Raw genomic sequence first — 15,798 nt, 5'->3', positions numbered from 1 at the left:
TCTTTGTCTCGCTGCCCTTGTTTTTCTGCACACGCACACGCACACGCACACACACACACACACACACACACACACACACACACACACACACACACACACACACACACACACACACACACACCACACACACACACACACACACACACACACACACACACACACACACACACACACACACACACACACACCGTGTTAGCAGAGCTCAGAGCAGGGGCTGGACAGATGAGTGAAAGACAGAATGATACAAAAAATCAGTTCAAACAGGGTCAACAAAACAGCGGAGAAACTACCACAGACACACAGTTGAACTGAGATATGTCAAGTAATAGAGTTAGGAAGAGAGAAACACACACACACACACACACACACACACACACACACACACACACACACACACACACACACACACACACACACACACACACACACACACACACACACACACACACACACACACACACACACACACACACACACACACACACACACACACACACACACACACACACACACACACACACACACACACACACACACACACACACACACACACACACACACACACACACACACACACACACACACACATAGAGGTAATAGACTTTGATGTAATTCGGTGTTGAGGTGAATTCCCAGAAAGAGGACACACACACACAGGTTTGTTAGCAATTCCTCAAAGAATGTGGAGTGCCGGGTAAAAAAAAAAAGGGACTCATTTGGGAGTAGGTCACTGCATGCATTTCCACTTAATTGGATGGGCGCTTTGACAAAGACACACACACAGACACACCCACACACACCCACACCTACATACTGACAGAGATCCACACTCAGACTGGCATACGTGCCCACACACAAGACGATGATAACCTCCAGGGCATAGCAGCCTTTGACAGGCAAATTCACACAAACACATTACATACACAGACACACACATGCTATACACAAACATTCTCACTCACAGCTCATTACAGAATTGTGTTTTGCTATTAATCGCGTCATTAAGTCTATGCCAAAACTAGCGTGATTGAGACATTAGCCTCTCTTCAACTTAATGAGGAATGAAATACAATTAAAATGTATTGTAATATGAGCAGTGAAACCACAGCCTTTACATGGAGATGGTTTTAAACAGAGTCCAAAAAAGATTATGAACTTTAAATACAGCTTAAGGGGAGAATGAGCCAACAGCTATTTTGTTGTTTAATGCATTGGCAGAAAGATGAAAGCTCTATTATATAAAAAGAAAAGATTAAAGGAAACTTCTGAGCGCCCTGTACTGTTTTTGGTCACACATAAATGTGGCTGATGGATGTACTTTTCTACAAAGTTATGATGTTGAATACCTGACCTCGGAATACCCTCCTGTTTTGTTCAGAAATACAAACAAATATGATTGCAAAGAAAAGTGCATTTTAATCATATGGTAGAAGGTGAGCATAAGAATGCAAACTAATTGTTTCTTCTGCCAAATACTAAAAGCATTCTGGCAATAAATTATATAAAATATTAAAAATAAACAGTATTTGAAACCAAATGTCTTCGGTATATAACCATCTTAGCTTATTATTTAATTAAACAGATACCTATAGTAAATCAATAAGAACAAAAGTATTTTTTGCATCATAAAGAAAAAGGCATTTTCAACTGTTGTTAGAGTGATACTTTAATTGAAGCTTGTTTGTGTACACTTTAAAACTTTGTGTGGACCACTAAATAGGTTCCATTGATTTTTTCATTTTTGTAATTACAAAGTAAAATGTATATGAACACAATTTGGAGTTCAGGGAAATTGCAAAGCTTTATTTTCTGTTTTGTTTGACTCATTGCAGTTGGAGTAAATACTCATTAAAGTCAAATTAACGAAGCAAAATTGTCTGCCTCTGCAGAAATATTGACCCTTTACCAAAATGTGCAAACTCTTATTGTCTCTAAATCCCTCCAGGGAGCAGCATGCTAACATATTCTTACACACACTCAGCAAATAAATACACATGACATGCATGCACACACACACCTGCCAGTGGACAATGATGCTCCAGATGAGCCCGAGAATCAGTTTGTGATTCCCATCAACGATGTCTGCCGCTCCGATATTCACCAATTCAACCTGGGGAGAGATTAACAGATTGGTTAATTCTACATTTAGTCACTTCAATTCTCGACATTTTAAGCTATAGTGACCCCTTAAAATTAAACAATTTACAACATGAGTTGAGAGCAAATGAACAAATTGATAAACCCTTCCACCTAGCTTAGTCTAATTATAGCTTAGCAAATTGCTCCACTTTAGTATTTTTCCAACTGTGAATAAGGTATTCAAGCATGGCCTGTTTTAGCAGAACTTGGCATACAAACACTCTGAACTGAAGCATGGTGTGTGTTTTTCCTTGAGCAAAAATGCAAGAGCAAAAGTTCAAGGAATAAATTATGTGTGTTGGCTCTTACGCAAGCTAAAAACGTTAGCACCGCATGGCTAACTAGCTTGCTACAAAGTAACTAGCTTACTACCAATTAAGCTAGCTAGCCCTGCGTGCTAACGTGTAGCTAACACACGCTAATTCCTCAAAGTAGTATATAATATATATATAACAACATTATTGTTTGTTTAAGATAGTTAACACTGAGTTAAAACATACAGTTTTGTTAGCAGCAGTCGTTTCAGCTGACACAATCCATGCTTACCTCTTTGTGAATTGAATACCATTTCTTAAAACACTTAACAAAAATGAGTGCTGAATGGGCAACTGTATCATTGTAAATAACATGCTTTGTAGCTCTACAGATAGAACACTGAATGGAGCTTAGTCACTTCAACAAAGGGGTGTTTTTTTAATTTATTTAACATTTTAGAAGCCATACCATTATTTCACAAATAAATAAATCATAAAATAAGGAATTTAGTGTAACAAAAAATATTTCTAGCATGTATAAAAAAAATCTCTTATTACTTTCATCCTCTAATGACCACTTAGACTATGACTTTATGCAAGAAAAATGCATAACCAATCTGTCTTTGCTATTTTAAAATGCATGGTGTGGTAACCCACATTTGAGCTATCTTCACTTAATTAATATATTCTTATAAAGATAGAAAATTTTACATTAGAAGGGAAAGCAAGGCAAGGCAACATAATGGGGGAAATGCTTAAGGATAAATGAGGCAAAAGAATAGTTGTGGTAAGGGAAAAATACACAATAAGAAAGAGAGTAAGAAGGGGTGTTTTTCTCAGACAGGAAAATAAATGCATCCTGGAGGAGACAGGTGTAAAGGTATGTGGCAAGTTGGAGAGGATAGAGAGAAACATGAAAGGCCTTGCAATTTAAGCATTTCACTGTCTGAATCCAACCACTGATTTATATATAGTCAAATCCATAGCCTTTTATAATGAACTCAAACGGCGATGAAGAGAAATATGTATGCGTCAATACATGTACTCACATTGTTCTTCTGCAAGATCTGCAGAGCACGGTTGACATTGTTGAGCGAGTGAACGCGCGAGAATCCTCTCTCCAACCTCACCTACAAACAAAAACACACACACACAGACCAGACAGTGGAGGTTATTGAGGCATAAAGAGACCTTGCTCAGGGGCATCCACAAGTGCTACAAACAACCACATTACAATAAAAGTGTGTGTTTTAATGTGTCTGTTTGCCATTACAATAGGAGATGGTATCAAACAAAGAACAAGGATGATAACATCTTTCCCTGAGATAGAAGTGGGGTAGAGTGAGACAAAATAAGTGAGAATAACAAGAAGGCAGGAGGGAGGGATTCCAGCAAACAGACAAGGCGCAGGAGGAGAAGAGAGCTGGAGGGGGAAATAAAAACAAGGTGGGAGTAGAAGTTTGATTACCACAGTGGGCCGCGCTGCTGTGTGTATGTTTCCTTCTAAGAAGCAGATTAGTATGTTAATCTTGACATTTGGCATTTATTTACCAGCTTATAAATGTACCAGTGATGATTTTGGTTCAGAGAGGTGGGATGGGAGGCATTATGAAGTTTAACATCATAACAGTTACAATCTACCAGGTCAGTCAGGTGGAAAAATACAATTTATTTTGTTACTAATAAGGAGTGCAATTAACATACTGGGTGAAGTGTTATCTGACGTGGATTTAAAACTGTATAATCAGCAGAGTTATCAATGTGTGATAAGAAATGTGGCAATCTTTCCATATCTCCTGGAAACTACAGCAGTACCTCTCGGGATACAAGCACAGATAGTGAACATGTCTTGGCAACATATTGGCACGATTTCTTTTCAATGTTTCAAAAAGTACTAATTTGTGCAAAATTGGAAAGTGCTGTATCTGGTGATGCCATGGGGAAATTTAAACAGATATGAAAACAGTTAATTCAGACACTAAATGCATTTCTTAAATTTGATTTTTGGCCCAAAAGGAAAAAGAATGAAATGATTCAAAATTTCATTTAGTCGATTTCCCTACAGTGTTGCTTGACAGGGAGAAATACTGTTGGAAGTCCAGTGACCCTAAATCATTATTAAAGCACAAATGGGTCCTAATATTGGGTTTTTCTTCAGGCCCTCTGCAGTCCACTGTGTTAGATTAAAGAGGTTTAAACTGCGATGTGTCAGTCCAGAGTTTGTTCAGTCCCTGATACAGATTTAATAGTGCTAACCCTATAATAACCTATTAATTCAAGCAGGTTAGTGGCATTGTTGTGTAGTTGACACTGAAACAAGAAGCATTTTCCCTCTTCTAACATGTTTCTAAGCTTCAAGTTTTTTGTTTAGCAATGACTGCTGATTTCTTATATTCTTATTCAACGGTTGCCCAGAGGAATCTTTGTCTCTTTTTGGTTCTTTCAGTTGTCAATCTGGTGGAACAATTGTACAGCGTGTAAAAAATAACAACTATTTGTAAAGAGGGCTTACAAACACAATTCAAACACATACAGTAGAGAGTACTTTCCCACTTTTTTTCAATATGATAATTTTGTATACTGTCGTTTTAATCTGCTACTGTGAATGTTGTTTGTGCATAGGGAGGGACACATTTGAACCATCAATACAGTGTGTGTGTGTGTGTGTGTGTGTGTGTGTGTGTGTGTGTGTGTGTGTGTGTGTGTGTGTGTGTGTGTGTGTGTGTGTGTGTGTGTGTGTGTGTGTGTGTGTGTGTGTGTGTTCATGTTCATACCAGCTCATGTCCTGACAGCCCCTCCAGCAGCTCCAGCAGGCGTCTTCCATCACACAGGTCTGAGAACAGATTCTCCACAGGGGGTTTCCCTGTCTGAAACACAGATATTTATGAATAAAAGTTATACTTCTGCAATATTTAAGTCTGTAGAAGAAATGTACATCAGTTGCTGGGAGTCAAAAGAGACTGTCATTTCTTCAGTAAGCACAAACTGACTCTGTGTTAAATGTGAAGATAGCAGTTAATACCCGAGAGGCTGCTCCTTATCAGTGCTGGTAAATCTGGGATTACAAGCTAGCAGTTACTTCACATTTTAAAAAAAAATGCTGCAGGCGGAGTGTCTTCTCTGGTGCCTTCACAGCCACCAGAGTGAAGGGAACAGGAGCTACTTCAGTACATAAAAAATACAGTACATCACAAAATAAAAAGTTGTATTTGTATTTCTTTTACAGCTATAAAAAGTAGAAAACTACCTACTATCAGGCTTCTTTCTAATATTTTTGAAAGGGTACCTTCTATGAAAGAGTGCCAAACCTGAGAAATGAGTTAGCATTAAACACTTCTGGGCTCTCTCGGCTGATTTTTTCAAATGTGTTTTTGGTTAGAATTCTAAAATAAGGTCATATTTTGCTTGTATTCAGGTCATATTAGTATGTAGTGTCTCTACTGTGACATGTCTCCATGCTTTAATGTTCAAAAAGCTCTTAATTCTTCTCATACTGCCTGTGCTGCAGCACCTCTTTTCACCCTCTGTCTGAAACCAGAGCATGGTCTGCTCTGATCGGTTAGCTGGCCGGCTCTGTTGTGTTAAACATCACCATTATATCTCACATATGTTTTACCTCAGGAGTGTCCACAGGGCTACAGCTCTTAACTTGAGGCTGATCAATTAGTTCAATTTAACTTGAATATTGCATCTGACCTTCACATGCCTACGCTTTATTAGAGGTGTCATAACAGATTTGAGATCAGCTAATCTGGACTAATTTTCTCGCAACACTTGATTTAGCATGGTGAGCAGAATGATTGCATTATTTGAAAATATAGCCAAAACCTAATGAAGTAAGAAATTGTGAGAAAGTGTGAGAGGAATTGGCAAGACAGGAAAAGAACAAGGACAGTAAGCAAAGCAAAGCTTCATTGCTGCATTGTTTGCCAGCAGCATCATATAAAAAAAAAAACATCATGAATCTTCCTTGTATTATTACTGTCCTTACTGTGGCAGAGATCTCCTTTGTGCATCAATCACACATCATTACAACAAGGTCTGCCACAGGAAGAAGCAGAAACTACCCACAATATAGAAAGAAAAAGGAATTCACTTTTCTATAATGAAGGAATTCTGTTATCCATCTTCTGTGGATCTTCCTATCAGTTTCCTCGTTTTCCTTTTATTTCTGCTCTGCCTCCATCTCATATTTTATACTCCCCTTCACATTCTCTCACATCTCATTCTCTTCCTCTAATGTCTCCTCTTTTCCGCCCTCGACCTACGCCTCTCGGCATTGTCCTGAGACTCCACGTTATTGAGTTATTCTCCATTCGCCAAGGCAATGTGTGTGTGTGTGTGTGTGTGTGTGTGTGTGTGTGTGTGTGTGTGTGTGTGTGTGTGTGTGTGTGGTGCGCTAGATGCATTATCCGAGTGTCTTGTGGACTGTGTGTGGGTGTAGGTGATAAGTGAAGAAACCACAGGTGGACACATGAAAGAAAAGGAGCCGAGGCACAAAAGAGAGGCGTTTGAATATGACCTCACTGGAAAATAGAATATACAAACGATAAAACCATCACACAATTCTCTTTCCTTCTTAATTTTCACAATAAACTCAACAGTTCTTTAGGTCTTTTCTGGGCTGAATGGGTGTTCCCATAATGCAGCTCTTGGAAATGCTTGAACTTTAGAAATCGTTCCAGCACTTATAACTGAAGAATCCTCAGAAATGTACTCAAACACATCATAATCTCCATCCAGAGCAGATGCTTTCTTTTGCAGCAAATCCAATCAAAATGTTTTGCATTCTTGTTGCATCTACCTCGGATTTCTTAGAAAGATCTGCGTCATGGCAGCAGAGAGGAAGCATACAGTAAGATAGCATTATATATTATATAAAGCACACATAATGAAACATGTCAGACCATATCTCACTACTGTTGTTGCCTGCTTACAAGCAGAAACTTAAAAGGGACAGACCGATAACAAGGACAGTACAACGATGGAGCGAGGAGTCAGATTCAGCACTGCAGGATTGCTTTGCATCCACGGATTGGAGTGTGTTTGAGGACAATAACATCAACACACACACGGACACTGTCATCTGCTACATTGGGAAATGCATCGATGACGTGGTACCGAAGGTTTCTGTACGGACATTCCCAAATCAAAAGCCCTGGGTAAACGGTGAGGTGCGCGGCAAACTGAAAGCGCGCACTCTCGCGCACACAGCGGGAGATTTGGAGGAGTACAGGAAGTCTAGGTATGATCTCCGGAGAGCAATAAAAAATGCAAAGAGACAGTACAAAGAGAAGGTGGAATCTGACTTCAAAGGCTGTAACACTAGGAATATGTGGGCGGGACTAAGGACAATGACTGACTACAAAGGAGCAGCGGGGGGTGCTGCGGGAGTGTCTGCGTGCGCATCTCTCCCAGATGAGCTAAACAGTTTTTTTGCACGCTTTGAGAGCAGCCAGGCTGTGGAGGTACAGAGGGACCAGGAGCTACACTGCCCTTTTGTTTTAAATAGGGCAGATGTGTGTAAATCCTTTAAAAGGGTTAACCCACACAAGGCTCCTGGACCTGATGGCATCCCTGGCCGTGTTCTCAGGGTGTGTGCAGTTCAGCTGGCAGAGGTGTTCACAGACATCTTCAACAGGTCCCTGCTGCAGTCTGTAGTCCCCACATGTCTTAAACACTCCACCATCATTCCTGTCCCCAAAAAGACAATCATCACCTGCCCCAACGACTACCGCCCAGTAGCACTCACCTCCATCATAATGAAGTGCTTTGAGCGGTTAGTCAAATTATTCATCACCTCCTCCCTCCCTGAATCTCTGGACCCCCTGCAGTTTGCCTACAGAGCAAACAGGTCCACAGACGACGCCATAGCCCTCACCCTCCACACTGCCCTCTCACACCTGGACCCGAAGAACAGGAACACATATGTGAGAATGCTGTTCATTGACTACAGTTCAGCATTCAACACCATTGTGCCCTCCAAGCTGGCCATCAAGCTCAGAGACCTCGGGCTCAACAGCGCCCTCTGCGACTGGATCCTGAACTTCCTGACGGGCAGACCCCAGGCAGTGCGGGTGGGAAACATCACATCCTCCACCCTGATTCTTAACACCGGTGCCCCTCAAGGCTGCGTGCTCAGCCCTCTCCTCTACTCCCTGTTCACCCACGACTGCGTGGCCACACACAGCTCCAACACCATCGTGAAGTTTGCTGATGACACGACCGTCATCGGCCAGATCACAGACGATGACGAGACGGCATACAGAGAGGAGGTCGAAAACCTGACATCTTGGTGCCAGGAGAACAACCTCCATCTCAACATCAGCAAAACAAAGGAGCTGATTGTGGATTACAGGAAGCAGCAGGGAGAGGGACACGCCCCCATCGCCATCAATGGGACTACGGTGGAGAGAGTCAAAAGCTTCAGGTTCCTTGGGGTCCACATCACTGAGGACCTGACATGGTCTCTTCACACCACCACCATCACTAAGAAAGCTCGACAGCGGCTCTTCTTCCTCCGCAGGCTGAGGTGGTTCAAAATGGATTCCAGGATACTCTGCAACTTCTACAGGTGCACGATAGAGAGTATCCTCACTGGCAGCATGACGGCCTGGTACGGCAGCTGCACCGACCTCGATCGTAAGGCTTTACAGAGGGTGGTGAAAACTGCACAGCACATCACCAGGACGGAGCTGCCATCCATGGAGGACCTTTACTCCCAGCGGCTCAGGAAGAAATCACTACGGATTATCAAAGACCCCCATCACCCCAGCCACAAACTGTTCTTTCTGTTGCCGTCTGGCAGACGTTACCGCAGCATCCGGGCAAGGACAAGAAGATTCGGAGACAGTTTCTTCCCGCGGGCAGTGAGACTGTTAAACAATTGAACTGTTGAAACAACATCAAACATTCAACTGCTACTCAGTAGTATGTATCTAATACCTAATATATATATATCATTCCAATAACTTGTATATAGACTCATACTGCACTATTCCACATCATAACTTTATTTCATTTTTATAACTATTATTATTTTTGTATTGCTCTTGCTCTTATTGTTATTATGTTATGTTATTATGTTGCATTGTTGGAGAAGCCTGTGACATAAGATTTTCAACTGCATAATTACTCTGTAGCTATGTCAGATTGACAATAAAGAACCTTGAACCTTGAACCTTGATGTGAGTCCATTTTCATGTTGTGATTTCACTGCTTTGCTGACACAATCATGAAACTATCCCTAACTTTAAACAGAGGGAAATCAGCACAAAGTCAACTAAGGTTATAATAGCGATATTGCAATATGCCAGTTTCTGTATAATAAAGTTGAGGATTATCATACCGTGTACATTTTCTGATATAGGGAATTGAAAAAAGTAATATTGTGATTTATTAAAAAAGTTTCTTATGCCATCATTCATTTAAAAAAAAAAAAGCCAGAAAAACAGTCTGCTGCTGTGAATGATACATTGTTGAAAAAAAGAATAATAACGAACAGACCCTTCTGGATGTACCAACAGTAGTTGTGACGGGAGCTAAGGGCAGCCTGTTCTCTGCGTCTGCCAACAGATAAGTGTGAAATCACTGCTGCTTCTGAGACACACTCTGCCCTGATTTGTTTTAGCACTTATGTTTCCTTTTATCGTGTTCCAACAACAACTGGAATTACATCCACACACAAATACAAACACACACCATCCACTGACACACACACACACACAGTTTATACACATCCTACAGGTTTATCTGCATGACTATGGGGTGTATAGAACATGTTTTATCTAACAAAATTCTGCAGCTCATTTCTCCAGCCTGTATGTTAAAGTATTAGTCACTCTTTCTAAAGGCACACTTCTGGTGATTCAGAGAACCAAGGACAGTTTTACCTTTTCTCACCTTTAGAGGGGTTGCTGGGTAACAATGTGTCTGTGTGTGTCTGTCTATCCATACAGTAATTTCACAAAGAACATCCTATTAACCATTTACTGACTTTAATAGGACAACACGGTGAACAAAGCAAGATTTATATTCGAGCACCACTCATAAACCGAGTCTAAAAGCACTGTAGGAATATAAGATTGAAAAATTGGACAATTGCATTGAGGAATACATACTTTTTATATAAAAACTGGAGTGTGTGCGTACAATGGAGAAGGTACAGGTGTGAATTGCCTTCAATTTAAAGAAAAAAGCAGAAAATAGATTGTCTTGGTCAGTGTGAATGTACTTTTTTTTAACACTTTAGCAGGTCAGGTTTAATCTGCTGTCAGATCACACAAGCTGCACGAGGTGAATATAACATCTGTGGAACATCTGTCAGGATTTATTCTGCTCTGCACAACTGATGAAAAGCTGTTGAGGCTTTCTCCTATGATATCTAAACAGACGTATGAAGGAATACGGGTTATAGATGGGTTATCTCTGGGTTTGCCATCCGGTCTCTATGCCAGACACTAACCCACCATCAGCTATGGAAACACATCAGAAGCAGAGCTGCTTTAAGACATCTGCTTCTGTCATTTAATCTTCCAACTTGTCCTCTTTTGAATTAATCACAAAGAGGAATGACAAACGATAACATAACTCTCAAAGTGTGATCATAAGGGCAACCTTGAATTCCAGTGATTGAGTAAACGGTACATTTCTCTTCAATCCGCCCACGGGCCACTTATCTTCATTCCACAAGTGTCTGCATTTCACTGAGATAGCAGCGACACGTTTAATGGTAACGTCTTGTTTCCCTGGCAGGAGCCACAGGCAGATGAATGGCTGCTTTGAGTTATTTTTTGTTAGTGACAGGTCACATCAGCTGTCAACAGACTCCCGAAAGAATGACAGAAATGATGAATACTTCAAAGTTTTAGTCCAGTTACTTGGGCCCCAAAACCACCAAGGTATATATCTTATTAAATTAGTAGAATATTTAATTAAATTGTCAGTTCATAGCCACAACAGCCAACCTGAGGCCAGGCAGTATTCCAGAATGGTCTCTGAGGCAAATTATAATTAAGATGCCATGTGTATTCTGTTTTTAATTAATGGATACGTGTGTAGCATGGGTAACAGTCCAATTCAAATATGTTTTTTAAATATGTTAATAATTTAATATGTTAATAATTTAATTTGAAAAGGCACACATTATGTAGGAATGACTTGCATGCTTTCCATTCTCACAGTGCTTCCCTGGTAACTACAAGCAATTAGGGTGCAATGGAGAAAAAACTACCATCAACCGAAATGAACTATTCCCATTTTCCTATTGGCTGTGACGATGGCACATTGTTAAGGCCTGATTTTGCCGCTTATCATGCATGTTCAATTAACTGATTGACCGGAAATGATTAAAGAGAGAGCATGTGAATGAAATGCAACAAAGATAATTATGGTTATAAATGTAAAAAATAAATATTTTATGTGGAAACTTAAAGGCTCACACACACACTGAGGATGGACCTTTCATTGAAGGAGAATACTTCTTGTTTTCTGGATTGTTTTATAAGACAGAAAGAGGAAGATAATTGAATGTTCTGGAACCATCTCGTTTACTGCTTTAGTGGCCTATCTTTGCCTAACAGTCATGACATGATTTAATGAAGGTCTTTAAATCTGGAATAAGGAGTCGACCATACCATCTGCAGGTTTTAGAGGGGGGAGTAGGGCTGCACCATTTGGAAAAAATACATTGAATAATATATGTTTGTAGGCCAGGACTGTTCAGATATTCCGCATATTTTCTAACGATTTAGATATTGCACTAGTCCACATTGCGAATTTGATCAAACTTAGATTAATTGTGTTGCCCTAGGGTGGGAGGCTCAGGAGGTTTCTAATAAAGAATCGTCTATCAGGCATGAATATGTAAACTAAGACTGGAAGGGCAGTTTTTCCTTGTTACAGAGCAGCTTTCTAACATGACGCTTTCAAAGCTTACCCCTGTTTACTGAGATGGTGTTATCAGCAATTTAACAGGCAGAATGCTGTGACATGTTTCTATTTAATACATATCTCTGAGGAATCCAGAGTTTCTCTTTCAGCTACGACACACATCGATTTTCCAGTCAAGGATCTTGGTAATTGCTGTTTCCAGATTTTACATGACTTTAAGCAGCAGCATTTTACACACTGTGTATCCTCCCAACGCTTTTGTCCAGATCATGCTTTTGTTGGATAACTAAAAAGAACATGGCATATCGGAAGATTCAATCTGATATATTTAGATTTTTTTGAGTTTGAGTTGATAAAAAAGTCAGAATTCTGAGTCATTTTTGATAAAATCTCTAAATTATTTGGACATATGGCCCTAATCCTCTTCTGTACTTCCACTATTAACCTGAAATGGTAGTATTTTCTTTACCTTTGAGATAAATAAAACAAGCATTAGGAGGGTTTAATAGGTTAAAAGATCTTTACCAATACTACTGTAAATTAAATTGATTAGCCCACGTGATCTTTTGGAACATTTTTAGGCACCAAGTGTTTTTTAATCCAAGATTCAATACTTTACCAACATCACAGCTGACCTCATGTTTCTGTAATCCTATTGCTACCCAAACATTGCGTGCAGAACAACTTAAATTTGCATTTAGATTTAAAGTTGCTGACACTTTTGAGGTCATGCTAGCAGCCTGTAGCTCTGGACACAGTGTGTGCTAACGTGTTGACATGGATCAGCAGAGCAAATGATCACCTGCGGACACAGGGAGGAGATTATTCTGCGGCACAGGTAAGCTGTCCAACACAACAACATGATCAAAGAAGTCATGTAATTAAAGTGAAAGCTCTGAGTGACAAGGAAGATAGGAGTCTGACCTAAATATGTAAATGCAACAGACCAGGAGGTGATTTAGGTAACTTTTGAACCACAGCACTTTATTTAGTGGAGTAATGCTTCTATTTGCCGCAGCAGTTTTCCAAAAACAGTCAGCAGTGATTCAGTGAAAATGAGTTCTAAAACCGCTGCCAATCACTAAATCCCGTTGACAAAGCCCACTAACCTTTGCAAACTTCTTCCAATGACCTTTAAATCCACAGTACAGTAGGTAATGACGCTCAGTGGAAAGAGCAAGCAGCTCTGCTCCACTCCGCTCTACAGTAGGTTGGGATTAGTTCTGACTTGGAAAAGGATCACTCAGCGGCTGTTACTGTGTGACAGCTCCTAATTTTCTGAAACCCCAGAAGAGATTCTAGTGCCATCGAGGAAGCTAAAAGGGAAGAGAGAGCACACTAAAGACTGTGAACAGGATATATGGCTGGATGAGCTCATTCAGATTCTTTGATATCAATATTTCATTTCTCTTGTTTTATCCAAATGCTGTAACTGTTCTAACCATCAGTGGATAAAAAAAGCTACCTTGAACTTTAACTAATTAAGATTAAGAAATGTAATACGCTTTTTAATGCAATTTTATAATGTGTTTCCACTGCACTATTTCTTAATGCTCTCAATGTTTTTCATTTTTGTAAAGCACTTTTTTGAATTGCCTTGTGTTGAAAGCTGCTATATCAATAAACTTGCCTTGCTTGCCTTCTATGTTCTGTCTTCACAGTCCAATATACTGTACAGACGATGTCAAAACAACATCCATGCAGTGCAGACTAAGGCACTACATGTAGATACTAATGAACGATTATCCAGTATAACCATGGGCTGTGTAATCAATAGCAATGGGTTAAGATATACACATTCCACGAGGCGATGTAGAAGTGTTTTGCTTCAACTTAAAATGACAAAGTTAATGTTTATGGCACAATGTAATGACTGTAGAATAATTACATCAGCTTTTTTATTGGATCCCTGTAAGCCTAGTTTTCAATATGCAATTCTGTCTGCCACAGTCTACGATCTCCTGGGGCCCAATTGATGGCAAAATGGAAGAGGGTAATGCTTAGTTTGCACCTATATGGTACTTGTAAAGGTAATACAATAATAACAAGGAGGCTTTGTAGTGTGTACCAAGGTGGCAAACGGTAGCACATTATAAATATGGAGTTTCTGGTTCAAAGTTGGTATTTTTCTACTTTTAGCGTGTATCATCAGCATAACGATACCTGCATTATGATGCTTTCCTCACCACCATCTGTGCTCCCAATCCTTATCTTTTCCTTTTTGTTTCTCAGCCTCATTGTCCTCCCGTTCCCTTTTCTCTCCCCCCCTATCAGGGTTATTCTGCACTTTTTGAGGACCTGAGCACACAGTGACAGCCAGGGTGTGAAATTAACAACAGGCAGCGGACGCATGCTGTCCTCCTAACTCTTTCCGTCCCCTTTTTACCTCAATTCCCGCAACTTCGAGGTAGACTATTTGTCCTAACTTATGGAAAAAATACATAAATCATTATCCACCAGTGTAGACTCTGAAACCTGAATTTAGAGAGTTTCTTTTACCACTTAGACCAAAAGAAAATACCAAACTTAGTTTAAAGATTGCTGGTTAACTCACATTAATGACATAACTAAGTCTGCTCTTTTTCCCAAGCATACCGCTGCTAAGGATAGCAGACTAATGCTAAGGATAGCAGACCAATGCTAAGGATAGTAGACATATGCTAAGGATAGCAGACCAATGCTAAGGATAGCATACCAATGATAAGGATAGCAGACCAATGCTAAGGATAGCAGACCAATGCTAAGGATAGCAGACCAATGCTAAGGATAGCAGACCAATGCTAAGGATAGCAGACCAATGCTAAGGATAGTAGACCAATGCTAAGGATAGCATACCAATGCTAAGGATAGCAGACCAATGCTAAGGATAGCAGACCAATGCTAAGGATAGCAGACCAATGATAAGGATAGCAGACCAATGATAAGGATAGCAGACATATGCTAAGGAAAGCATATTGCTGCTAGGGATAGCTGACCGTTGCTATCCACTTACAAAAACTTAGAAAAAGATTGAGGAAGAAAGGTTGGATTGGGAGGCAAGGCGATAGAAATAGGGGGATAGAGATATAGGCGAGAGAGGAAGGGAGAGAAATCCCCTCATCCATCCAAACTCAGCGGAGCATAATGAGTACCCCATCCTAGATAGATGAGTCTCTCACAAACACACACACACACACACACACTCACACACACACAGGCCTCAGGAGAGTAACAGATAGCGAGCCAGCAGATGTGAGAAAGTGAGATTATAGGAGGGGGGAAATTGAGAGGAGAGAGGGAAGGAGATGAAGGATGTAGTGGGAGACGTAATGGAAACTGAGTGAGAGGAAAACAAAAGTTCAGCAGGGAGAGCGAACACGTCATGGCAGGAGGTGGAAGGTGTAGTTACGGCAGCCCAGAGAAATATGGAGGAAAAAGGCGTAGAGATGCCTGCCAGCGATGTCTGATTGTAGTGTGATTTGCTACTCAGCCAACCATAAAAAGAGGCACTTCAGGAATATGTGTGGATCTGTCA

At 40.4% G+C, this 15,798-nt stretch overlaps 1 protein-coding gene across 1 annotated transcript in view; it reads right to left on the bottom strand.

The window, feature by feature from the left end:
- Positions 1–15,798, bottom strand: part of LOC117498917 (dystrophin-like) — a 161,473-nt gene that overhangs the window by 98,516 nt on the left and 47,159 nt on the right. Inside the window, 3 exon segments of the mRNA XM_034151091.1 lie at positions 2,018–2,110; positions 3,443–3,523; positions 5,168–5,260. Of these exon segments, the coding sequence (XP_034006982.1) occupies positions 2,018–2,110; positions 3,443–3,523; positions 5,168–5,260 (267 nt within the window).

Source organism: Trematomus bernacchii, unplaced genomic scaffold, assembly GCF_902827165.1.
Source record: "Trematomus bernacchii unplaced genomic scaffold, fTreBer1.1, whole genome shotgun sequence".
Taxonomy (NCBI): Eukaryota; Metazoa; Chordata; class Actinopteri; order Perciformes; family Nototheniidae; genus Trematomus; species Trematomus bernacchii.
The sequence above is the reverse complement of the archived record's forward strand: the minus strand, read 5'-3'. Positions and strand labels throughout refer to the sequence as shown.